This window comes from Pipistrellus kuhlii, unplaced genomic scaffold (assembly GCF_014108245.1).
Source record: "Pipistrellus kuhlii isolate mPipKuh1 unplaced genomic scaffold, mPipKuh1.p scaffold_m20_p_15, whole genome shotgun sequence".
In the NCBI taxonomy this organism is placed as follows: domain Eukaryota; kingdom Metazoa; phylum Chordata; class Mammalia; order Chiroptera; family Vespertilionidae; genus Pipistrellus; species Pipistrellus kuhlii.
The window spans coordinates 40,345,686-40,371,035 of NW_023425460.1; the positions used below are offsets into that span (position 1 = coordinate 40,345,686).

General features: G+C 38.9%; 1 protein-coding gene and 1 pseudogene across 1 annotated transcript in view; one reads left to right on the top strand and one right to left on the bottom strand.

The window, feature by feature from the left end:
* Positions 1–443: 443 nt before the first annotated feature.
* On the bottom strand, positions 444–961 carry LOC118719032 (annotated as a pseudogene).
* The window catches only part of TDRD1 (tudor domain containing 1), a 28,196-nt gene continuing 3,805 nt past the window's right edge, over positions 960–25,350 (top strand). Inside the window, exons 1-20 of the mRNA XM_036438004.1 lie at positions 960–1,043; positions 1,275–1,605; positions 2,590–2,648; positions 5,087–5,231; positions 7,224–7,329; positions 8,273–8,336; positions 8,674–8,778; positions 8,999–9,181; positions 11,747–11,918; positions 12,636–12,722; positions 13,087–13,254; positions 13,377–13,484; positions 14,292–14,462; positions 17,183–17,425; positions 17,964–18,101; positions 19,688–19,798; positions 20,817–20,987; positions 23,281–23,556; positions 24,258–24,377; positions 25,151–25,267. Of these exons, the coding sequence (XP_036293897.1) occupies positions 960–1,043; positions 1,275–1,605; positions 2,590–2,648; positions 5,087–5,231; positions 7,224–7,329; positions 8,273–8,336; positions 8,674–8,778; positions 8,999–9,181; positions 11,747–11,918; positions 12,636–12,722; positions 13,087–13,254; positions 13,377–13,484; positions 14,292–14,462; positions 17,183–17,425; positions 17,964–18,101; positions 19,688–19,798; positions 20,817–20,987; positions 23,281–23,556; positions 24,258–24,377; positions 25,151–25,267 (2,959 nt within the window). The remainder of the gene's footprint in view (positions 1,044–1,274; positions 1,606–2,589; positions 2,649–5,086; positions 5,232–7,223; positions 7,330–8,272; positions 8,337–8,673; positions 8,779–8,998; positions 9,182–11,746; positions 11,919–12,635; positions 12,723–13,086; positions 13,255–13,376; positions 13,485–14,291; positions 14,463–17,182; positions 17,426–17,963; positions 18,102–19,687; positions 19,799–20,816; positions 20,988–23,280; positions 23,557–24,257; positions 24,378–25,150; positions 25,268–25,350) is intronic.

Genomic DNA, 25,350 nt, shown 5'->3' on the forward strand with positions numbered 1-25,350 from the left:
GGTGACCTGATTTAAACAATAGCCTCTATTGTATTTCCCCACTAAGTTGTAAGGTTTGTTTCCAACAGCACCTTTTTTTTTTTTTTTGCACTATGAGTTTTAATTAAAAAATTAAAACAGCTTAACTAATAATGAATTATAAAACTTTGATAGCTCATACTACCACTTGTAAGACATATATTTAGTATTTTGATGCAGCTGAAAGAAACTTTACATATTTGTATTTGCTGTTCTCCATTTCAGAGAAAAATTATGCAGAGGTCTAAAATATGTATAAATCAAAGTCCAAATGAGAAGTGAAATACAGACAACAAAATCTAAGCACAGATGAGCCCTAAGAGCATAGAAGGTTTTTAGCTCATATTTTGGGTGAGAAAATTTAGCTTATTTCACAGGGTACAAAAGCAGGTGCAGTAGTAAGGTTCAATCATGAAATCCCTCAATCAATTACTTTTAGCATGCCTCTCAATTTTTCTTTCCCCTCCTTTCCTATCTTGAGTTTTTAACTGGTAACCACTTGAGAGGTTCCGGGGCATAAATGGGCCCTGGAGGAGATGTCACCAAAGGCGAAAAAGTAGATCTGGCCATAACTGTATAGATATTCCACCCATAGATAAGTCCAGTTATTAATGAAAAAAAGAATACTTCCCTGAAACATCTGTTTGGCTGGTCTCTGGCTCTTACAATCCTGTGTTGTGGGCAACAAGCTCAGATGCTCCAGCAGGACTGGGGGAGGAGTCAGGCAGCATAGGGCGGAGACTGGGGGACCAGAAGGGCCAGGGGTTGGGGATTGGGACTAGCTACCGAGCCAGGGAGTGTGATGACCGCAGCCCTGGAAGCAGATCTTGGACCCAGGTCCTGAGGTCCGACCCTGAGGGGGGGAGGGGCAGGGGCCAGCAGAGGCTTTGCGCCCCTTGCAGGGTCCTGTCCTGCTGTTGGGCGCTGGGAGCCACGCTGTCATGGACCACAAACCCTCCTGCCCTCCCCCCCCACCCCCCACCTTCCCCAAGGCTCAAGGCTGCTTGGCTCTGAAGCTTTTTAAAGTAAGGGCTGTCTGGAATTCCGAGAGGACTCTTTCCTTGTCTTAAGTTAGTCCCGGTCCTCTTGCAGTGTGTCCTCACTGATGGAGCTGTTCTTTTCTTGTACCTGTAACAAGCCGGGCCAATATCGTGGTGACATCTGATTTGGAATTATTTATGAGAACTGTCTGTTACATAAAAAATTACCCGAGGTTTGTAATTAAAGTTACCTTTTAACTGCATTTCTTCCCTTAGACTTATGTGAATGTTAACTTACCGCTTAATGGGATGTCAAGAAATAATTTGGAGGCATCTACTTATAAAATGACAGAGCCGTTCAATTTTGAGAAAAATGAAAGCAAGCTTCCATCACATGGTTCTTTAAGAAGTCCTGGAGGACAGCCCAATCACCCAAATTTCAGGTTGAAAAGCCCAGAGAGCAGAAATAAAAATAACAATTTTTTGCTTTGTGAGCAAACCAAACAGTATTTGGCTAGTCAGGAAGATAATTCATCGTCTTCAAACCCTAACAGCATCAATGGAGATGTGGTTGGATCCAAAGGAAGCAGGAAGACATTGCCAACGGGTGAGTGAGTGAAAATTACAGGTTTAATACTACTTATTTTGATGGTTTCCTTGACTTTTCACAAGTGTGTCTGTTAACACAACAGCCAAATGGCTACCATACAATATTTGCATTTAAATATTAATGTAGAAGGGAAAACAAGATGAATCACACAAAAGATTCCTGGGGGAGAGAATGAATACAGATGAGCTTTTCCCCCCAAAGAAAGCTATATATTACTAGGGATGTAGAAAGGAAGGAAACCTTAGGGCTTTTTATAGGAGTTCTAAAGATGGACCATATTTTACATGCCTGAAGTTCTGTGCTGACATTATGAATGTAAGAGCTCACAAAGATATAGTTAAGATATTAAATTGTTTCACTTAAAAAAAAAAAATAATTCCTTTAGTCTTCATTCTAAAAACCGACTGTTTAAGGAAGCTAGACCCAGGTGGAATTTAGCCTCTTTGAACCTGAAATGTGACCTTCTAGCATTCTGGTGATGTAATTCTCCATGGCCCTTGGGCCTCTGGTGTTCCCCAACAGATCAGAACTATTTCTCTAATAATGTTAAACATTATCTGCCTTCTTAGTTGTGCCGACTTTACACTGATGTACAAAAACAAGGTGGGCATTTTATTAGCTCAGTATTAGGCAGGGCACCAACCTGGGCTAGTGGTATTGAGTTTTTCATTGCCATCCACTTTGGAGTTAAGGCCAAAAAAAGACATAAATGACATTTCTTAAGAAACAGGATGGATTATTAATAAATCTTGACCTTCGTTCACAGACGTTTTAGTATTTTGTATGTTGAAATGGGAATTATCCTCCTAACTTCTATAGCATATTGAGTATGAAATTTCAGAGAAGTAGAATGTTGCTTATGTATAGTGTAGCTTTAAGACTGTTATGGTATAGCTTTATTATTTGAACATTACTTAATTTTACATTCTGAGCAAGAAATTAATATTTGGCTTTTATTAGGCTTTATGTTTTTCTCCCAAGGAAACTCAGTGTCTCCATTAAATGTTGGAAATAATTCACCACCCAAAGAAGCAAATAGTGTAAGTTCTGGGTTGTTTTCCTTTTTGGTGTTTTTGTTTGGGTAAAAGTCTAAACGTGTTTTTGTATTGCAATAATAAATAATTATTCAATATTTGGGTATTTTTTAAGGTCAAGCTTCCTTTTCTTTAATGTAGTACTTAAAAAAAATGCAACTTTTTCTTTTTAGGTAATTGTAGATTGACATACAATTGTAAGAAACAATGGAAATCCTGTGTAGCCTTTACCTAGTTTCTCCCTGTGGGAACAGGCTGCAGAGCTGTAGTATAATATCACAGACCTTCATACTCAAGATACAGAATACTTCCATCCATACAGGAGCCCTTATGTGCTTTGGCCATACCCACTTCCCTCCTGCCCTATCCTTTCCTTAACCCAGATAGCCAGTAATTTAAGCATTCCTTTAGGATAGGTCTGGTGACAAATTCTCTTAGTTTTATTTGAGACTTCCTCTTCATTTTCTGAAAGAGATTTTTCTTGGTTAAATTTCTTAGTTAACAGTTCTTTTCTTTCAGCCCTTAAAAAATATCATGCCACTTTGTTCTGCCTCCATGAAAAATCTGTTCTCCTTTTAATTGTTTTTCTCCTCTGTATAAGATATCATTTCTTTTTCTCTGCTATTAAGCGTTTTTGTTATCTTTAGCTTTAAGAAATTTGACTAAAGTGTGTCTTGGTGTGTAGTTCTTTGAGTTTATTCTCTTTGAGGTTTGCTCAGCTTCTTAAATTTGTAGTCCTATCTCTTTGGACAAATTTTGGTCATTATTTACTTGAGTACTTCTTTAGCCCTGCCTCTTTCTCCTTTCCCTTCTGAGACTCTTCAAATACATGAGTGTTATAACTCTTGTTGTAGTCCCAGAGGTCCCTGAGGCTGTGCTTATTTATATTTTCTGCTCACTCTTCTCTCTCTTGTTCAGATTAGGTAAGGCCTATAGTTTTGATCTTTATGTTCACCGTCTCTCTCCTCTGCCCCCTCCTTTCTGCTGTTGAGCCACCCATTGTGTTTTTAATTTTTGTTACTGTAATTTCCAGTTCCAAAACTTTCATTTGGTTCTTTCTTATTTCTTTTCTAAGACTCTTTTTTCCTTCATTTCAAGCATGTTCATAATTGCTTGTTGAAGTATTGATGGCTGCTTTAAATTCTTTGGCAGATAAACTTAACATCTGTCCTCTTGAGTTGACATCTTTTCATTTTTCCTTGTTATTTTCCTGGTTTTTAGAATGACAGTTTGCTTCTGTTGAAACTGAGGCATTTTGGGTACTATGTTATGAAACTCTATGTTATTTAATTTTTCTGTTTTAGCCAACTTCCTCTGACACTGCTCCCAGGAGAAGGGGGGTGTTGCCAGGTGGAAGTAGTTGTTCAGGCTCCCCGCTCAGTCTCTGTTGACACCTTGCTGCTGGGTGAGGGTGGGGTAAGGTGGCAGAGAATGGACAAGCCAGAGGGAGATTTGGAGGTGAGAAGATTTGGAGACATTCGTTATTGTTGAATGGTGGCAAAAGGTCCTAACTGTCCACTGAGTCTCCTCTAACACCACCCCAATGGTGGTGAGTTGGAAGGTGAGGGGTTTGGGTGACTTGTTTTTTTTTTTAATTTTTTAAATATTTTTTATTGATTTTGGAGAGGAAGGAAGAGGGAGGGAGAGATAGAAACATCAATGATGAGAGAGAATCATTGACCCCCTGCCTTCTGCATGCCCCACACTGAGGATTGAGCCTGCAACCTGGGCATGTGCCCTTGATGGGAATCGAATCCTTCAGTTTGCAGGCCGATGCTCTATCCACTGAGCCAAACTGACTAGGGCTGGGATGACATTTCTTACTGCCAGATGGAAGTCCAGGCTCCCCTGTGGTCTCCACAGGGAACCCCTGCAGGGATGAAGTGTTGGCTTCCTACTTGGTTGGCCATCTTTGATGCCACCTGGTGGGAGGGCTGCTACCTCACTGTAGCCTGGTGAAAGTGGAAGTCTCGGCTCCCCACGCTACTCTTGCTGGTGGAAGTAGGGGCCACAGTTTTATCTGAATTGTTTGTCTAGAGGAGAGTAGTTATTAATAAAAGGGTTTTTTTTTTTTGTCTTGCTGGGCTACCCCTTTCCTAGAGAGAGCAAGCTTTTGGTTGGGGCTTTTATTGTCTGCATCTTTTGATGTTTTTGGATTGCTGGCTTCTCCAGCACCCTACCTGGGATAGATAGATGAGGAAAAAGAACTCAGAGAACCATCGCCATTCCTTCTGTGAGTCCCAGAGTTCCTAACTTGTCTGCTGCCTTCTTTCAGAGTTAGGCGTATATTTGTTTTACATGTAAGTCCAGGAGTTTTAGTTTTACTTAGTGGGAAAAATAGGGAAATGTAAATCTTTATCTTCCCAGAAGAGGGAATTCAAAGCTCGTAGTTTTTCAATGTTATTGCCAAGTTTTAATATTGCTATTCTCTTTTTTTAAAATAGAAACCTAGCAATAATGTGTCTCCTGCAAAACCAAAAAATATACACAAGTTGGTTGAGAATTCCTTGTCCATAAATAATCCAGCACTCTTCAAATCCTTAGGACCGCCTCTTCGATCAACTACTTGCCATCGCTGTGGCCTGTTTGGTAAGCATGTTGTCTCAGTTGTGTTAGATTATTCCTTTATATGTTTGAAAAATATCTTGAGTATAGAAAATTTATAATATATTAAATGTAAGTGGAGTAATATATATGCAGCATATACCCATCTTTCACCTTTGCCAGCCATCAACATACAATCGTTTGTTCATCCATACTTTCCTGTTCTTATTGCTTCTTATGTTATTTTTATATATATATATATATATATATATATATATATATATATATATATATATATATTTTTTTTTTTTTTTAGATAAAACTTTCATGCATTGAAACACACAAACTCGCACCCCATCAAGATAGAGAGTATTTCCTTCTTCTCAGAAAGTTTCCTCATGCCACTTCCCAGGCACTGTACTTCCGACCTAGAGGCAACCATTGTTTTTTAAAATAAATTAATTTTGCCAGAATTTCATATACTAAATGAAATCTACAGAATTTCATATAAATGGAACCATACAGTATGGGAGCTTTTGTATAAAACTTTTTTTCATTTAGAATTATATTTTTGAGACTCATCCATGTTGTTGCATGCACATTAATTATTTTTGTTTGTCGCTGAGTAGTATGTCATTGTATGATTATACCAGTTTGTTTATCTGTTCTTTTGTTGCAACATTTTTCTGTATCCAGTTTTTGTTATGTATAAAGCTCTCTGCATATTTTTGCACATGTCTTTGTGTGGACATATGTTTCATTTCTCTTGGGTACATACCTGGGAGGAGAATTGCTTAGTCAAAAGGGTAGGTGTATGTTCAACTTTATAGGAAACAGCCAAAGTAGCTGTCTCATTTTACATGTCCATTGGTAACAAGTTCTGATTCCTTTAGCTTTGTCTACATTAGGGATTTTCAATCTTTTTTAATTTTAGCCTTTCTTGTGGTTGTGTGTAGTGATATCTCATTGTGGTTTTAATTTGCATTTCTCTCATAATCAGTGGTCTTGGGACATTTTTCATATATATATTTCAGAGAGGGAGAGAGAGAGAGAAACAGCAGTGATGAGAGAGAATCATTGATTGGCTGCCTCCTGCATGCCCCACCCTGGGGATTGAGCCAACAACTCGGGCATGTTCCTGACCAGGAATTGAACCATGACCTTCTGGTTCTAGGTCGATGTTTGAACCAAGGAACCACACCAATCAGGCCTCTCTTTCTTTTAGAGTGGAGGCATTTGAAGCCAGCTTGGTTTTGTTGTTTTTCGGTAACATGTTTTTTTCTGCCTGGATACTGATAGGATTTCCTTTTTAATCCTCATCCAAGAACATGCTTTTTGATTTTAGAGAGAGGGGAAGAGGGAAGGAAGACAGGAGGGAGGGAGGAAATAACTTAACCAGTTGCTTCTTATAAGACCCCTACTGGGGATTGAACCTGCAACCTTGGTGTATTGAGACCATGCTCTAACTGAGCTAACTAGCCATGGCTGTTTTGTATTTTTGAGTTTTTAATCTTCACCAGAGGATTTTTTTTCCCCATTGATATTTAGAGAGTAGAAGGGAGAGAAAGAGGAGAGAGAGAGAGACATCAATTGTCTCCTGCACACGCCCTGACCCGGCCCGGAGATTGAGCCTGCAGCTCAGGTACTTGCCCTTGACCAGGACCCTTGAGTGTGCAGCTGACATTCTAACCACTGAACAACATCGTATTTTTAATGGCACAAAGTAAGCCATGTCAGTCTGCTTGCACAAGTTACGTTAATTGCCACAGTTTTTCTGTTTCCTTTGGTTTCTTTTATAATGTGTTCTGGGCTCTTCTTTAGAGAAGTCAGTCATGTTTCCAGTCTGTCCTCCTTTCTCTGCATTTTGAGAGAGCTTGAAAAGTTTAATCTTGACACCTAATTATAGACATCATAAGCCTGCCTCTTCAGATAATCTTGATATGATTGATACAATGGTACTTGATATGTCTGGTCTTTGAAATTGTCTTGCCCTGGGCAACACGTATTTGGAATGAAATGTTTGGCTGTTTTCTGTAGGGTCGCAGAGGTGTTCACAGTGCAAGCAGACATACTATTGCTCCATAGCATGCCAGAGAAGAGACTGGTCCGCACACAGCATTGTGTGCAAGCCTGTGCAGCAAAAGTAAGTGTGTGTTCCTATTCATTAGAGAATATTTCATTCAACATTTTTTCCTGATATAATAAGCATCAAATCAGATAGGCAGCCCATAATTGTAGATGCTGTTACTTTATTCTTATTTATTGAGGTGTAACATAAAGTGTGCAAATCTGAAGTGAACAGCTTTATAAACTTACGAGTTTCCATGAATATATTTTTATTAGGTTGGACACATTAAGATTTAAAACCTTAAGTGACTTTGTTTTTGTTTTTTTAAATGATTAGAGCTTAGAAAGCTCTTTTAATTATGTGTCCTTTACTAAATTCTAATAAGGTGGAACTTTCACAGTGCTTCTTGGATTGCAATTTTGAAATATACAAATCTTGTGTGCTATTTAACGAGTTTACAAAAAACAGTTTCTCATATTTTAAAAAATATATATTTTATTGATTTTTTTTTTTTTTTTTTTTTTTTACAGAGAGGAAGGGAGAGGGACAGAGAGCTAGAAACATCAGTGAGAGAGAAACACCCATCAGCTGCCTACTGCACACCCCCTACTGGGGATGTGCCCACAACCAAGGTACATGCCCTTGACCGGAATTGAACCTGGGACCCTCCAGTCCTCAGGCTTTTGCTCTATCCACTGAGCCAAACCAGTTAGGGCCAGTTTCATATATTTAACCTGATTTCATTCTCAAAACTGTTTGCCGTAGGGATGCTGTCCATTTCACAGGTAGGAACACTGAGGTTTGCAGATTGTGGCTATCGTCCTTTCAGAGGTGGCTTTGGGAAGAAGCACTCCTGTGCACAGCGTAGCCATTGCCTAGGCAGTTGTTACTGTTCTGGATTCTGTCTGGGAGAAACTGTTTGCTCTTTTGGGGTTTCATTGATTGAGAATTTAACATAATTGTGGTCCTTACTCTTAGCTCTGTAATATAAGTATTAACATTAATTGCTTTATTTTAGTTTCCACAAACTTGAAGACAATAAATCAACTTATGAAGTAAAGAACATGGAAGTGAAAAATGAGGTATGATGTAGACTCATTTCTGCATTTCACTGGTGTTTCTTTAAGAACAGAAGCCTCCTGCTGAGTAAATCTGCACCCCCTAGGGGTTGACGAGGTGACTGTTGGTGCTCACTGAGAATTGTTTATGCCCAGCCGTTTTCCAAAAAGGGCTTGTGATGGCTGTGTCTGTGTCAGACTACTTGGACTAGTACGGGAGTCCCTTCTTTGTAGTCCTTGCACGCAGATGTTCTCTAGCCTCGTCAGCTATGTTGACCTTGATTCCAGCAACTAGTAGTCGCAGTATCATTGAAATATGTTCTTGTATGTAACGCACTTATGTGCTTTTTTTTCAAACCAGAGTGACTGTCCATTTGAAGTTACTAAAGAAATAGCCATTTGTGCTGAAAAAATAATGTTTTCTGATTTGAGAAGTCTACAACTCAGGAAAACCATGGAAATCAAGGTATTTGTTGTTTAATCTTTGTGGACAGAAATCCAAAGAACTATGGATTCTATTTTCTTATTTTCTATTTTGAATTCATGGTAGCTACAACATTTAATCTGATGAAATTGATAGATTGAAAGAACTATCTGTGACGCTTATTGTAGCTTAATAAAAGCTTTAAGAAATGCACATTGGCTTGTGTTCCAGTGAATTTTTACATCTTTTCTGTCTTTGGAAGGGTACAGTTACTGAATTCAAAGACCCAAGTGACTTTTATGTGCAGTTATATTCTGCAGAAGTTTTAGGATACATGAACCAACTTTCTGCTAGCCTAAAGGAGGCGTATGCAAATACAGTGCATGAGGAGGATTACATTCCCGTTAAAGGGGAAGTTTGTGTTGCCAAGTACACTGTTGACCAGGTAACCTCTCTTGAAGTGAATTATTTAATAAAATGTTTTAATTTACTTTGGTTGTATCAACTTGATAGCAGAGCTTTTAATGATGCATTAGGTGGCTTAAAGGCGAGACTGCTCCAACTTCGGTTTTGCTTCCTCCGTCAGTCTTCCAGGCTCTGTTCGGTTACTTGCTCCCTGTGCTAGGCCTGTCCAGCTCTGTATGGGCTCCTCAGGTGCTGTTTCCCGGCTGACTGCAAGTCGGAGAGCTGGTGTTTATTTGTGTAGCTGAGGCACCAGGGTGTCATAGAGTTGACCGGGCTAGAATGGCTTGACAATATTTGTACATAGCACAGTGGCCTAATTAAACAATTTTGGGCAAGATTACTAGAAAATTATGTTAACTTGTTAATTAAGTGCCTTGAAATAGAACAGTTAGCCTTTCCACTGCATGTTCTATAGAGTGAGAATTTTCAACGTAAGATTGTGAAATGCTACTAGACATTTTTCCAAATAGGACATACAGATGGCCAGTAGACATATGGACATATGCTCAATGTCACTATTAATCAGAGAGATGCAAATTAAAACTACAATAAGGTGTTACCTCATGCCTGCCATACCATCAATATATTAACAAACAGATGCTGGTGAGGATGTGGAGAAAAGGGAACCCTGGCATATTGCTGGTAGGAATGAAGACTGGTGCAGCCATTATGGAAAATTGTATGGTGTTTCCTCAAAAAATTAAATACGGAACTGCCATGTGACCCAGCAATCCAACTTCTGGGGATATATCCTAAGAACCCCAAACCACCATTCAGAAAGAATATATGCACCCCCATGTTCATAGCAGCATTATTTACAACTAGAGGCCTGGTGCAATTAATTTGTGCATGTTGTAGGGTCCTAGGCCTGGCCGATGATCAGGGCTGATCTGTGGGGTGACAGGCTGGGCAATTGGGTAGCCCCTGCTGGCACCTGCCTTGGCTGGCCTGGGGCTGCCTGCTCACTGGCCCTGCTGTCAGGGCCTGCGAACTGGGGACAGCTCCTGCATTGAGTGTCTGCCCTCTAGTGGTCAGTGTATGTCATAGTGACCAGTCTTTCCACTGGTCATTCTGCCGTTCAGTCGATTTGCATATTAGGCTTTTATTATATGGGACAGAATAGCTAAGATCTGGAAGTAGCCCAAGTGATCATCAGTAGATGAGTGCATAAAAAAAGCCGTGGCACATTTACACCATGGAATTCTATATGGCTGTAAAAAGAAGTTTCTGTTCTTTATGACAGCATTGATGGACCTGGAGATTTTTTATGCCAAGCGAAATAAGCCAACTAGGGAAAGACAAAATATCACATGATCTCACTTATATGTAGAATCTAAAGAACAAAATAAACTGATGAACAGAATAGGTCCAGAGACATTGATGCATGGAACAGACTGACAGATCTCATAGGGGAGGGAAATGGAGGAGACAGAAAGAGGTTAACCAAGGGGTGGGGGGAGAGATATACATGGCTAATATGCAGTGTCCCCTCTGGAATTCGACTGGGAGACCAGGAGTTTGATTGCTTGCTATGACATGCACTGATCACCAGGGGACAGTGCAGAACAAAGGAAGGTCCCAACTGGCAGCTGGCAGCCTGGGAAGGAAGGCCTCAGCTGGCAGCCTGAAGGCCCTAGTCAGCCCTGATTGCCAGCTAGCCTAGGGACCCTACCTGTGCACAAATTCCATGCACCGAGCCTCCGGTATATGCATATAGGAATAGCCTATGGACAGAGACAATAGTATGGGGAAGACCTGGGTGGGGTGTGGAGGGTGGCAAAGGAGGGGGGAAATGGGGGATTTCTGTAATACTGGCAACAATACATTAAAAAAATTCACGAAATGCTTTTTTGAAGTAGAGTACTATTTTATTTCATTTTAGACCTGGAATAGAGTAATAATACAAGACGTTGATCTGCTACAGAAGAAGGCACAAGTCTTATATATTGATTATGGAAATGAAGAAATAATTCCAGTAAACAGAATTCAGCAACTAAACAGAAACATTGACTTGTTTCCTCCTTGTGTGAGTCTCTTTTGCTTTCTAAATTCCTAAGAGTGGCCCAAAGGAGCTGTTTTTAAGTTTTGGTAGATACACTATTTGCTTGTTCTGTTCTGCCGTGAGTACCTGCTGGCACATCTTTTTCTACCTTGGTAATCATTCATTGGTTTTCTTGGCTAAGTACTACCTTGGGTGAAAAACTGTTAGCATTTTTAGTCATTTCTTATGAATCTGCTCTTTAAAAATAATCATTTTTATATTTATTACACTATTTGAAAGTGATTTGAATTGATACATAATTGAGGGATAATTATTCTTTCCTCAACTTCTCAAGCTTCAAGTCCCAAAAGTCAAAGCACTGTGAATAGGGTACCCAAAGAAAAAAATAATTACACATAAAATTGTTTATATGGCTAGTACTCAAAGATTTTTGAAACATTTTATGCATGAAAGCACATCTTTTTAAACTTTCACATAATTAACTAGAGAAAGTCATTTTCAAATACTGATTTTTTTTTTAGTAACTTGCACAAAATCTTTCAGGCCATAAAGTGCTTTGTGGCTGATGTTATCCCAGCAGAGGGGAATTGGAGCAATGATTGTATCAAAACTATTAAATCACTGTTAATGGAGCAGTTCTGCTCTGTAAAGATTGTCAACATCTTGGAAGAGGAAGTCGTTTCCTTTGCTGTGGATGTTAGGCTACTAAGTTCAGGTAAGACCGAATCTTTCTTTGTAAATGAGGTGTTTAATACGTTGTTTAGTCTCCACCAGATACTCAGAGAAGAAAGAAACACAAAGTGAGGCCAAGGACGCTCTGCTCTGGGGACATTTAGATGTGGATGAAGACTTGGCCTTGACCCTGCTCTTGCAGTTGGCCATGTGTCAGAGACATGGCACGGATCCGTAGAACTGAGTGGATTAAAGACTAGATGTAGACAGTCTGGGGGTGACGATACTGTCCTTTCCATATGGCCATGATAATATCTACTTCCGAGTTCTCCTTCATGGAGAAACTCAGAAATTACTCTTACAAATGCATTCATTTTTATCATCGTTGCTTTTTCTTTGAACAGCCTCCACAAAACTGTATTTTGTTAGTATTGAGACTGTAGGTACATAGTGTTCAGATTATGGAAATAATGAAAAATCACTTTGGAATCCTGTTCTTTCATTCTGGTTTTCTATCTGTTTGAAAAATGACTTCCTGCAGTGTGCTTATAATTGCCTCTCAGTTTCCACAGTATTGCGCCTCTACTTTTAGAGGCTCAGCATGCATTGGATGCCAATGTGTATTAATAGCTATATGCCAATGTGTATTAATAGCCATAATCTCTAAACCATGTAATTGTGACTCATTTGTTTTCTATTTATGCTTTGCCTTAATATTTAGTAAATAGCTCACTATAGATCTGTTTTGTTAATCACTTAGGAAAACTCTTAGATGATGTGCTTGTAGAAATGAGATATGGCTTGATACCTAAGGGACAAAATTCTAAGAAGCAAAGTGCAGTTCAAAGTGAGTATACACATTAATAATGAACAGTATAGTGACTTGTACTAAACATAAAAGCACAAATGTCACAGTGTCAGATTCATGGCAATGCTAGTCCTTCCATAAACTTTATACATGAAATATGATAGTTTTTATTTAGTAATACATTATTTCTTTTTAAAAAATTTTTATTAAGGTATTATATGTGCACATATCTTACCATTGCCCCTCCACCCCACTCCCGTACATGCCTTCACCCCCCAGCGTTAAAAATACATTATTTCTAAAGTATTAAGGTCTAGAGGTATGGAAAGCATGATTGGGCCTGAAAACCTGAAAATTTTAATCAGTGAAACTAAAAAGACTTACTTTTCTGTTTTCTGATCAGGTGAGCCTGAAGATGTTGGGAAAATGACAGCTGAAAACAAAATTGTTGTAGACAGAAGAGACTTAATCCCAAAAGTGTTAACTTTGAATGTAGGCGATGAGTTCTGTGGTGTGGTTTCCCACATTCAGACTCCAGAAGACTTTTTTTGTCAAAAACTACAAAGTGGACGTAAGTCACCTTTCTCAATTTGGCTCTCAAGATAACATACGTCAAGAGATTCAGCGGGGGAAAAATGAAGATAATGTGTAGAGTTGTATTTCTTTTGCTTAAGATGTGATTTATATTTACAGATAAGCTCGCTGAATTGCAGGCATCCCTTAATGAGTACTGTGGTCAAGTGTCTCCACGCTCAGATTTTTACCCAACCATTGGTGACATCTGCTGTGCTCAGTTCTCGGGTAAGGAAAGAGAGTGTTGTTGAGTTTGATGGCTCTCTTTGAAATTTTGAGTACTAAGGTACACCAGATATGTCCAGTTAAACTAAATCCAAATGCTTAAAGAAAGAAGGCCCAGGAATGTGGGGGAGGGGTGGATTAAGGAGGTTTTGATTGTTTTATCAGTTTTGCAGTTTTGGGAGACTGGTGCAGATCATTCTGTTTACATCTGAATGCCAATGTGGAACCTCCCAGGATCATGAATTCTCCAGTTTTCTTTGGAAAAGCAAGAGGGTCTGGGAGTGCAGAGCTGTCATAGCTCAGCCTCTAGCTACACAGGTCTGGTCTTTGATAACTGCATCTCATAATTCTTCCGTGAAGGGAGAGCCAGTGACCTCACAGAGCGGGAGGTCCAAGTAGGCCTCCAGGAAAATGGTGGTTTGGCTGGTAGAGTCTGGTTGACTCACACTGCCAGGCATTCTAAAATTAGCCTGCTTGATGCCCTTTGCCAGTGGTCCATGTATTGGTCAAGACCTTGTGCATCCACATGGCCAACATGTATGTTCTTTGTCCTAATGAGCTAACTGTCTGCTGGGGAGACAAGGCATGGATGGACATAAGTCATGAAAGCAAACTGCATGTAGTCTAGTAAGGTAAGGAAAAGGGTGATATGAAGAGTCGAAGGCAAAGATAGCAATGTTGAATAAGCATTCATTGTTCAGTAAAGTTTGATATCAAAATTTACAAATGACAATTTCTAAGTGTGTGAGGAAAAGTTTTTCTTTCCGTCCATGTTGGAAAATCACTTGAGACTGACTCTTCTTTTTGCAGAGGATGACCAGTGGTACCGTGCCTCCGTCTTGGCTTACGCCTCTGAAGACTCTGTGCTCGTCGGATATGTAGATTACGGAAACTTTGAAATTCTGAATTTGAAAAGACTGTGCCCCATAACTCTGAAGTTGTTGGAATTGCCAATGCAAGCAATAAAGTGTGTGCTGGCAGGTATGAAATTTTTATGTTCCCCATATTGTTAAAGATTGAAATTTCAAGTAAGAGTATTAGAATTGATATGATAAAGGACTACTTTATCTTACTACTGATAAAACAAAGGAACATGTTTAGACATAACTTAGTGGAAAAATAATCCTTAATAGAACACTTAGGAAATACTATTTGTAATAAAACAAAATTTAATGTACCTATGGTTATGAAATTGAGTGTTCTTTGCTATTTATGGAGCCTGCATTATTAATATTTTAGAAGTGTATTAACTACATGAAGTAGAGAGAAACCCACTAGTAAAAGCAATAAGAACATTATAGGTACGTGCTTAGATATTGATATATATGTAATCTGTCCCAGAGGGCTTCTTTTCATGTCAATAATTGGCTTCTACATCTTCATATGTATGTACCCTAATTTAATAACCCATTATAAGAATGCTACTTAACTATATTTTACAACCTGTCTGTGATCATTTACTTAATATGGGTTGCAAGGTGTAGGTATATTTCTAACAGATCCTTAGGAGATGTTGTGGGTATGCTTCATTTCCTGTTTGTGGTGGTTCTCCAGAAGGCATTAAACTAGTGTACTCATCTGTCCGATATGCAGAGGTAATCAGTGCCTTCATACATGGTGCACCAAATAGGTATTTCTGTGTTGTGGGATCCCTTAACACGACCCGCGTGGTTCAGGGCCCACTCAGGGTCCAGTTTCTGGAGAAGGCTGCACACTAAATTGAAGAGAGAGACTGGAAAAGAGTTAATTTGGGAAAATGGGGGCCAGGCGGGAAGTCTACCTCTAGTGGGAAGACTAACCGCTCTCTGGCCTTTTACCATTCCTTTTATTGAGATTCTGAAACAAAGACATCTCTTAAGGGGGAAGTTCCAACAACAGAAAATCAACTTACATTTACATATGATTAACAAATTAAAGTTGCCTCAAGCACCACTATCTCAACTAGACAATGAGTTAATGCCTCTGACCATTCAGAGCCATCAAGGTCGCATAGCTCTTTTTACATTTTATCTCCAGTGACAATGCTAGGTTTGGGTTCCCTGTTCCTGGTTCCCAGCACTGTGTTAGTTCATCGTGATCAATTTTGGTGAGCTAAATTCATTACCAGTGAAGCTATTTTTTTTGTAAGTTACATGGCTCTTATATTTTATTAGAGGCCTGGTGCACAAATTTGTGCACAGGTGTGGTCCCTTGGGATGGCCTGCAGGGATTAGGCCCAAACGGGCAGTCCAACACTGCTTGGTGCTCCTGCCTGCAACTCCTGCTCATCCTAGCCCCATTGTGCCCAGTCAGTCCCCATTGGGAGAGGCTTGTGCTGTTGTAGCAGTGTTCACCAGCTGTGAGCCCTGTGTCTGGTGTCAGAACCAAGGGGCGTGTAGGTGGAGGTCTGGGACAAGATTGGCCCTCTGAGCAGCTGGTGGGATGCCCTAGCTGGCCCAGGATCCCGATCTGTCCCGCTGACATTTGTGCTGGTTGTCAGGAGCCACCTGATGGCCTCTTTTAGGGAGGGGAAGTGGCTGCAGTGCCTGAGGCCTACTTCCAGGAGGCTAGTGGAGGCACTGTCAAGAATGTGCTGGCAGCACAGGTCTATCGGTGCCCCGCCCATACCCTTGAGATTGGACCTGCAGGACTACTGAGGGAGGGAGTAGCTGACCTGGGCTGGTGGGCCACCGGGTAGGGTCAGTCAGCTGTGTGAGCGCACTGACCAGAAGGAGTCAGCTCCTGTATTGAGCATCTGCCCCCTAGTGGTCAGTGCATGTCATAGCGACCAGTTGATTGGTCATTCGGTGGCTTAGGCTTTTATTGTATATATATATAAAGATGAACTAAGCATTATGTTGGGGTTGCCACAAATGCTTCATATCAGGTAAGGGACCAGTATTTCTTCCTGGATTGCTTATACTTTTGTTTATGATTTTCATAGCAACCTTATCAAGACATAATTTATATATGCCACAAAATCTACTGTCTTAGATATACAACTCAGTGATTTTTAGTAAATTTACCAAGTTGTATAATTGTCACTGTAACCTTGCTTCAAAACATTTCCATCACCCAAATGAGATCTCTTGTGCCTGTTTACAGGCAGTCCTCGGGTTACGTCAGACTTGATGTACATCGTTTCATGGTTATGTTGCCATGTCCCACTTATTTATGAAAAATAAATTCTGTCATTTCGACATATGTACATATGTGCTTTAGGGTTTTTTTATTTATTTACCACAAGTAAAGGACAGGAATTGTTATCTTTCTTTTAAATTTTTTTACTGTTTCAGTTCATTACTGCTATGCATGTGTTCCATGTGAGTGATGTAGGTGCTTATGTAGGTGGGTTCCTGCTTACGGCGAAAATCTCATTACGTGGTGCCATAGGAAAGGATCTCTGACGTAACTGGAGGACCTACCGTATAGTTAATCCTTGCTCCCAGGCAACCAGGAATCTGCTTTCTGTTTCTACAGATTTGCTTTTCTGGACATTTCATATCAATTATCTTCTATAATTGTAGAAGGTTTTTACAGGCTTTTTCTTTGTAATTTGCCTTCATTTTCATGATTAGAGAATCTTTCTGCTTAGATGGAACTTTTTGGTTCCAGTGTTTATCACCGATTATTTAAGTTCACCTTTGTAGGAATTTGAAGCTGAACTTCACAGTGCTTGCTGTAAGAAACACTTTAACATCCTTTAAAAAATTCTTTGTTAGGAGTAAAGCCATCTTTAGGAATTTGGACTCCCGAAGCTATTTGTCTAATGAAAAAAACTGTGCAGAACACAATGATCACGGTGAAAGTGGTGGACAAGTTGGAGAACAGTTCCGTGGTGGAGCTTTTAGATAAATCCATGACACCTCACATCAGTGTTACTGAAGTCCTCACAGATGCAGGCTTTACTGCCCGGGAGAAGGGGATAGTGATAGAGAAGCTCAGTGACATGAAAGAAGCCAGTGGTAAGTAAAACGTCAGTCAGACAATGTTCAGGCTGGAGTTCAGATGGTTTTGTGAATATGTAGGTTTTCAAATTGCTCAGCCGGTGTGGATCAGTGGTAGAGCGTGTAACCATGAACTAAGACGTCACCAGTTTGGTTCCTGGTCAGGGCACATACCTAGGTTGTAGGCTCGATCCCCAGTAGGGGTTGTGCAGGGAGGCAGCCAATTGTTGTTTCTCGTCAGTGTTTCTATCTCTCTATCCCTCTTCCTTTCTCTCTCAAAAATCAATACAGTAAAATATTAAAGAATTATGTTGAGTACTTGTTGTCTTTTTAAATCAAGTATTGGTCTAAATACATGTAAGAGTTGTTTGGGAACTGAATATTTGTTGAAAGTTTTATGAGTCACTGGCCACTGAAGGTCGGTCAGAAATGTACTGGTTGATTGTGATAGTAAACTTTCCTGTGAATTCACTAAGAGAATCATTGAAAATTCAGTTTTTCCAAAGTAGATTTCTCAGATCATTTGGCTTTACAAAACATTCATTTATTTTCACAGCTCCCTTGGGTGTAGAAGCAAAACTAAATCCATTGGCATGGACATGGGTTGCCCTTACTGTTGACCAAACAGTAGATATTGTGGTCTGTTTGATACATAATCCTGGAGAATTTTACTGTCATGTGTTTAAAGAGGAGGGTAAGTTAACTCATTTATTTTTTTCACAGATACCTTGGTGTAGATAATAACTCAAGATGAGTTCAGAGTGATAAAAATACTCTTTCCAAGAAGGGCCAAGTGGGCATTTGTGTTTAAACTCCAAGAAAGATCTGTTTAAACTTAGTTGTTGCCTTTTATTTCCAGTTTAAGCCCTTGTTTCTATTTCCAACATATCTCCTTATATTTAAACCAGTTTAGATTTCACAAAATGTCTCCTAGATTCAGTTTTGAAATTTAAATTTAATTGTTGGTTTCATTGAAATACAACATATATGTGTGTGTGTGTGTGTGTGTGTGTGTGTACACACACACACACACACACACACACACAAATAAGTTATCACAAAGTCAAATTATCACAAAGTCAAAACACTTGCATCACTTGCATAACCAACATCTAGGCCAAGTAATAAATTATTGCCAGTAACCCAGAAGTTTCCTTCATCTCTTCCTATCACTATCCTTCTCTCTCTCAGAAGTAAATATCAGCCTGCCTTCTACTACCATAGGTTCGGTTTTCTGGCTTTGAACGTCATATAAATGGAATGATACGATATGCATTCTTTAGTGCTGGTATTTTTTACATTGTTTTTTAAAACTGGCCATCACTTTAAAATATGTATATATTTCATTGTTGTTTTTTTTTACAGAGAGGAAGGGAGAGGGATAGAGAGCTAGAAACATCGATGAGAGATAAGTATCGACCGGCTGCCTCCTGCACACCCCCTTCCGGGGATGTGCCTGCAACCAAGGTACATGCCCTTGACCGGAATCGAACCTGGGACCTTTCAGTCCACAGGCCGACGTTCTATCCACTGAGCCAAACCGATTTTGGCCTCTCTTCTTTTTCTAAAACCCTTTCTTCTGTGGAACAATTGAGATTTACAGAAAAGTTGCAAAGACAGTACAGAGAGTTCCTGGGCACCCTTCGCTGAGCTGACTCTGTAGTGAACGCCTTGCTGCTGTACACCGATGACGATGCCCTGGTCTTGTCACTGTGCTCAGTAAATCATTGGCATAGGGTTCACTGGGAAGATTAGCTAAATAATGACTCAAAATTTGCCCAGTTATTTATTTTTTAAAAATGTATTTTACTGATTTTTTACAGAGAGGAAGAGAGAAGGATAGAGAGTTAGAAACATCGATGAGAGAGAATCCTCGATCAGCTGCCTCTTGCACACCCCCTACTGGGGATGTGCCCGCAACCAGGGTACATGCCCTTGACCAGAATTGAACCTGGGACCTTTCAGTTCGCAGGTTGACACTCTATCCACTGAGCCAAACCGGTTTCAGCCCAGTTATTTTTTATTTATTTTTAATATATATATTTCTTATTGATTTCAGAGAAGAAGAGAGAGGGAGAGAGGTAGAAATATCAAGGATGAGAGAGAAACATTGATTGGCAAATTTGCCCAGTTTTTAATGAAAAGGGAAAAGCATTTGGTGTACTTAATAGTTGTTTGGGGATATACCTGAGATTGTATGATTAAAATATTTTTTAGCTTTAAAGAAAAATCTATATTCTGCATTTTAAAAAAATATTAAATTCCGTATTGTATTTTCAGCTATAAAGAAACTCAATGATTTGAACAAATCACTAGCAGAACTTTGCCAGCAGAAGTTGCCTAATGACTTTAAGGCAGAAATAGGGCAACCTTGTTGTGCTTTTTTCTCAGGTAAGTTGCAGTTGGTGCAATCTTGACTTTACCAGGACCTTTTGTTTATTGACATTCAATCCCTTTTTTTTTTAATTTAAATTTTTATTGAATGTATTGGGGTGACATTGCTTAATAAAACTATATGGGTTTCAGCAACCCTTATTTTTAATGTCTATTTTCTTTCTGATGTTTAAGCAAATATTTTTCACACTTGACATTAAGTGAATGCTTAAGATGTTTTTTCTTCTCTCTTTGACCAGGAACTTCCAAATGGTACTTTCACACTTAAACTTGGTTAAATGCTTTTCATTCCAAAATTTCTGATAATACTAAAATAAATTAGATAATGGAAAACCTGTCCACTATAAATTTATTGTTTTTTCTGGTCATCCTGTGTTTGCTTATTTTGAAGATAAACTTAATGAGATAACTTAATTTCATTGCAAGACTTTTTCTTTTTTTAAAAATATGTTTTATTGATTTTTTACAGAAAGGAAGGAAGAGAGAGAGAGAGAGTTAGAAACATTGATGAGAGAGAAATATCGATCAGTTGCCTCCTGCACACCCCCAACTGGGGGTGTGTCCGCAACCAAGGTACATGCCCTTGACCGGAATCAAATCTGGAGGCCTTTCAGTCTGCAGGCTGACACTCTATCCACTGAGCCAAACCGGTTTCAGCAGCAAGACTTTTTCTATTTACTTTTTCTATTGCTTTACCAGTAACAATTAAAATAATCTGTCAGTAGTAGTGAGAGTATTTTAAGTCTTCCAGATTGACAGACATGCTTACATTTACCTTTTCACTCTGATAATTTAAGGATAGGTGATGAATGAAATCTTTATATTAGATGGAAAAGTGTGGTGCTATAAAAATTTTGGAGGTGTTCTAAAAATTGATTTTGAGTATTCTTGTAGCGATTTGTGAGTGAAAGCTAAAGGCATCATCTGTGAAAGAGAGAGGGGTTATTAGCTGCTAGACAAATGATGTCTTTTTCAAGAAACAACTTCCATGTAATAAACTTTGTGTTAAACCTAGGTGATGGCCATTGGTATCGTGCTTTAGTCAAGGAAATTGTACCAAATGGAAACATTAAAGTACATTTTGTGGATTATGGAAACATTGAAGAAGTTACTGCAGATCAACTCCAGATGATCCCCTCTGAATTTTTAACCCTGCCATTTCAAGGGATAAGGTGTTGGTTAGTAGGTATGATGTAGAATAAGAAATTTTCTCTGCTGTCTCCTAATACTTAGAGTGCATAAACATCTAAGTATTAATATCTATAATTTTAATATTTTGTGTAAGTTAGAAGATCTTACTTTATAATATAAAATTTCAAAATTTGTTTTTAAAGATACTGGCCAGACTCCCTGTCGATGTCAGAGTAGGGAAGCAGCTGCTTTTCTGTTCTGTGATGGGTGGGAAAATGGATATCTTCTCATGGTCATATTTTGCTTCCAATCATTTATCCCAAAGAACTAATCCTGGAATTTTACAGAGTTCCCCTGCAAGGAAACCCATTCTACTGCTGTTAATAAAAGCAAATCAACCTACATAGAAAGAGAAGATGCGTTAAATGACGCTCCATACAATGGGTTATGGTAGTGTCTGGTTCAAGGGGTGGTTGTGAGGATTAAAGGAATGTTCAGAACAGAGCCTGGCACTCAGAAGGTCCTATTTCACTGTTTGTTATTACATAGTCATTAAGAGGAGGTTAAATGTGTGTCACTGATATAAGAATTGTTCATGATTTAAGTGAAGAAAGCAGTTATAAGGAGATGTAGCATAGCATTGTAACTAAGAGGACGGACTCTGGGACGGCTCTGCTCCCTCCCAGTCATGAGACCTCAACGAACTGGTTCAACTCTGTGCCCTCATTTCCACCCCTGCACAGAAACAGTACCTTCCTCAAAGAGATTCTATATAATAAAGATCTAATATGCAAATGGTCCTCCCGCCCTCGAGCTGCATCCCCCCAGTCTTAGCAGGGCTTGACAGGGTACCTGAGGCTGCACCCTCAGCCTGGCACCGGGCCTGGGGATCTGAGGCATGCGTGGGTGGGGCCTTGGCTCAGTCCCGCGGTGTGCCCCAGACTCAAAGGAGGGAGATTTTCATATACATTTTACTAATTTTCTTTCACCTCTGACACTTCTATTATAGAGAAAGGGCAAATAGCAATATTAAAATATTTCCTTTAGTAAATTATCTTTTAATGTGCATAGATTTCATGCACCAGGCCACTAGTAAAAGTATAAAAAGCACTTCATAGTGCCTGGGCACTGTTATATTCATAATAGTTATTATTATTATTATTATTATTATAAATATTTATAATATTTTAAAAAGAAATATGAGTATATATGTTCATGTGTGTATTTACCTTAAAACTGTGGAAGGTTGGATACCAAAATGTTAACAGTATTCTGTCTGGAAGCATAGACGCTTTTCATTTATTCTTTTGCTTATCTGTTGTTGTTTTTTCTACTTAATTTATACTTAATTATGTTTCAGATTATTATTTTTAATTACCACGTTTTATGTTAGTGTTTCTTAATATGTGGCCCCTGAACCAGATGCAGCAACATGAGAACTTAAAAATGCAAATTCTCATTCCCCACTCAAGACCTGCTACTAAATTGGAAACTCTTGGGCGGGGAGCCTAAATATGTTTTAACAAGACCTCTAGGTTATCCAGATGTACATGGAAGTTTGAGAATCACTGTTAAGAAGAGGGTATAAGCCAAAATTAGCAAAGAAAAAGAATTTTTTGCTAAGTAGTTTAAAATGACATTTTGAAATTATTGGAAAACTGTTCACAAAGGTGAATTATTTTTTTTTACCAGTATAATTGGTCACTCATCATTGCTTGTAACAGAACATAAGAATTGCTTCTAAAAGAAATAATAGCCCTAGCTGGTTTGGCTCAGTGGACTGAAGCAGGTCCCAGGTTCAATTCTGGTCAAGGGCATATGCCTGGGTTGTGAGCTTGATCCCCAGTGTGGGTTGGGTGTGCCAGAGGCAGCCGATCAATGATTCTCTCTCATCATTGATATTTCTCTCTCTCTCTCCCTCTCCCTTCCTCTCTGAAATCAATAAAAATATATTTTTTTAAAAGTTAAATAATAATCTATTTTTGCCAATTGGGAAAATGCCAGGTAAAGACACAGTAGTAGGAAAGTAAGGAGAGATCCTGAGCGGTACATTTGCAAATGCATTATTGAAAAATCAGACATGCAGGGTGTGTAGGGTATGTAGATACAGAATTGAGTATTGGAAAAAGATATTCAACATTGCTGACCTGAAGCAAAAATACAGCATGGCATATTCTAGTAAGCCTAACCAATGGACAAAGACACCAGGGGGGTGAGGGCATGAGTGGAGGGAGGGGGGGAGAGGAGCAATGCGGGATAAGGACACATATGTAATACCTTAATAAAGAAAAAAAAATACAGCGTGGGCACAGAATTCTTTTTAATGCTGTTCTGTATGTATTTGCCAGATGTACAGCCTAGAAACAAACACTGGAGTAAGGAAGCCATAGCAAAATTTCAGATGTGCGTTGCAGGGATAAAACTCCAAGCCCGAGTGGTTGAAATCTCTGAAAATGGAGTGGGACTTGAGCTCACCGATCTCTCCACTTGTTATCCCAGAATAATTAGTGATATTCTCATTGACGAGCAACTGGTTGCAAAAGCCAGTTCACCACAAAAAGACTGTACAGCACACAGGCCTGTCAATAAACGTGACCTTCAGATTGAAACCCCAGGGCAGCAAGGTAACATTTCTAAGCCATTTATTTGTTATTTAAATTTGTGTTATCCTTTGTCTTCATAGGCTATGAAAAATTCTCTATTCTGAAGGATACAATTTTCCTGTAGAAATATGCTTTGTGGAGATAGATTAATATAGATTTACAGTAAGCTATCCATAATAATAAAATAATATGCTAATTAGACCAGCCGTCCTTCTAGATGAAGTCGGGGCTGCGAGGGAAGCTGTGGGGGCAGCCAGGGAAAGGAAGGCCTACTCTGACGAATGTCACGCATCGGGCCTCTAGTTGAAGTTAATCTAATATTAATTTATTGAAACACGATGGTTTTATTCAGCAAACACTGTACTCATTTTTAATGTAGTTACTTATAAGGTAAACTTTCATCATACAGTTGTGCATCCCTTAATGTTTGAAGACATTTTAAGGATGATATAAATATACTACAGAAGTGGAAATATATTACAGGAACACAATACTACAGGAGTGCAGTGGTTTCAAGGGTTCTCATTATAGATTGGATTTTTATTTTTTTTTGTAACACCCACAAAATCCCTCAAATTGAATAGATTGTTTTGTGAAGATACAGATATTTATTTTGGGAATTTGGGAATGTTGATGGAAAAAATTGAGTGAATAAAGACATTACTGGGAAAGAATACTTAGTTGGACCTGTTTCATGGAGCCTGTGTTTGGTATGTTTTCAGCTGTCTCTTTAGCTCAGCAGTGGAGGACAATAGAACTGCCAGTTGATAAAACTGTACAAGCCAGCATATTAGAAATCATTAACCCAAACTTATTTTATGCTCTGCCAAATGACATGCCAGGTAAGAAATTAAAATGTGAGGCCCATTTATGCTAACCTTTTTAACTGTAAAATGAAAGTGCTTATCTGAACTCATTAGGAAATGGGGAGAAGGAAGAGGGTAACAATTTTGTCTCACTCAAGGTTTTAAGGAAGAATTGATCTTATTAGCACTTCAGGCAGATTTACGAATAAAAACACAGTGTGAACATAAATAGAGTGCCTTGCATTCAGCACCTGTTCAACCTAGTCTTAATAATCTACAGGTTTTGTGTGTGTGTTTTTTTTATAACAAAACAGTGTCTTGATTATTGTATAACTTCTTATTTAAATGCATTGTGTTTACCAAGTTAATGTTCAACAGCCATCTAAGAGAATTTTTTTTTTTTAATCCTCGAGGATATTTTTTTCATTGATTGTTATAGAGTGGAAGAGAAGGAGAGGTGGGGAGGTGGGGCTGGGGAAAAGGAGAGGGAAGGGGAGAGGGAGGGGAGAGAGGAGCAAAGCACACCAAACAATTGTAAAAATACAGCTTAATAATTTTTCATAAGTGTGACACCCTAGTATAGCAACCCCAAGCAAGACATTAATCTCCCCAGGCTTCCTTCTTGCTCCCTCTCAGTATCGCATCCCTTCGGCACAAGATGACCAATAGGGTTTTATTTATTCTTAAAAAATAAATGTATGTTTTAATACAGAGGGGTTTTTTTTGGTGACTAGATTTAACATTGTTTTGCATACTATAATAATAGTATTGAAAATTTTTTCACAAAAGATTGTTTTTATATATTTTAGGAGATCCAGAAAAACTGTATATATTGACAACTGAATTGTTAGTATATTGCACTGCTCAGATGAGGCCATCATCCTATATACCAAGAGCTGGAGATGCGTGCTGTGCCCAATACACAAGTAAGATTCTTCTAGGGACAGCACTTTTCTGTTCTCTTTCACACGAGATGATATGGGATCTTGTTATTTAAGATGCACAGTTC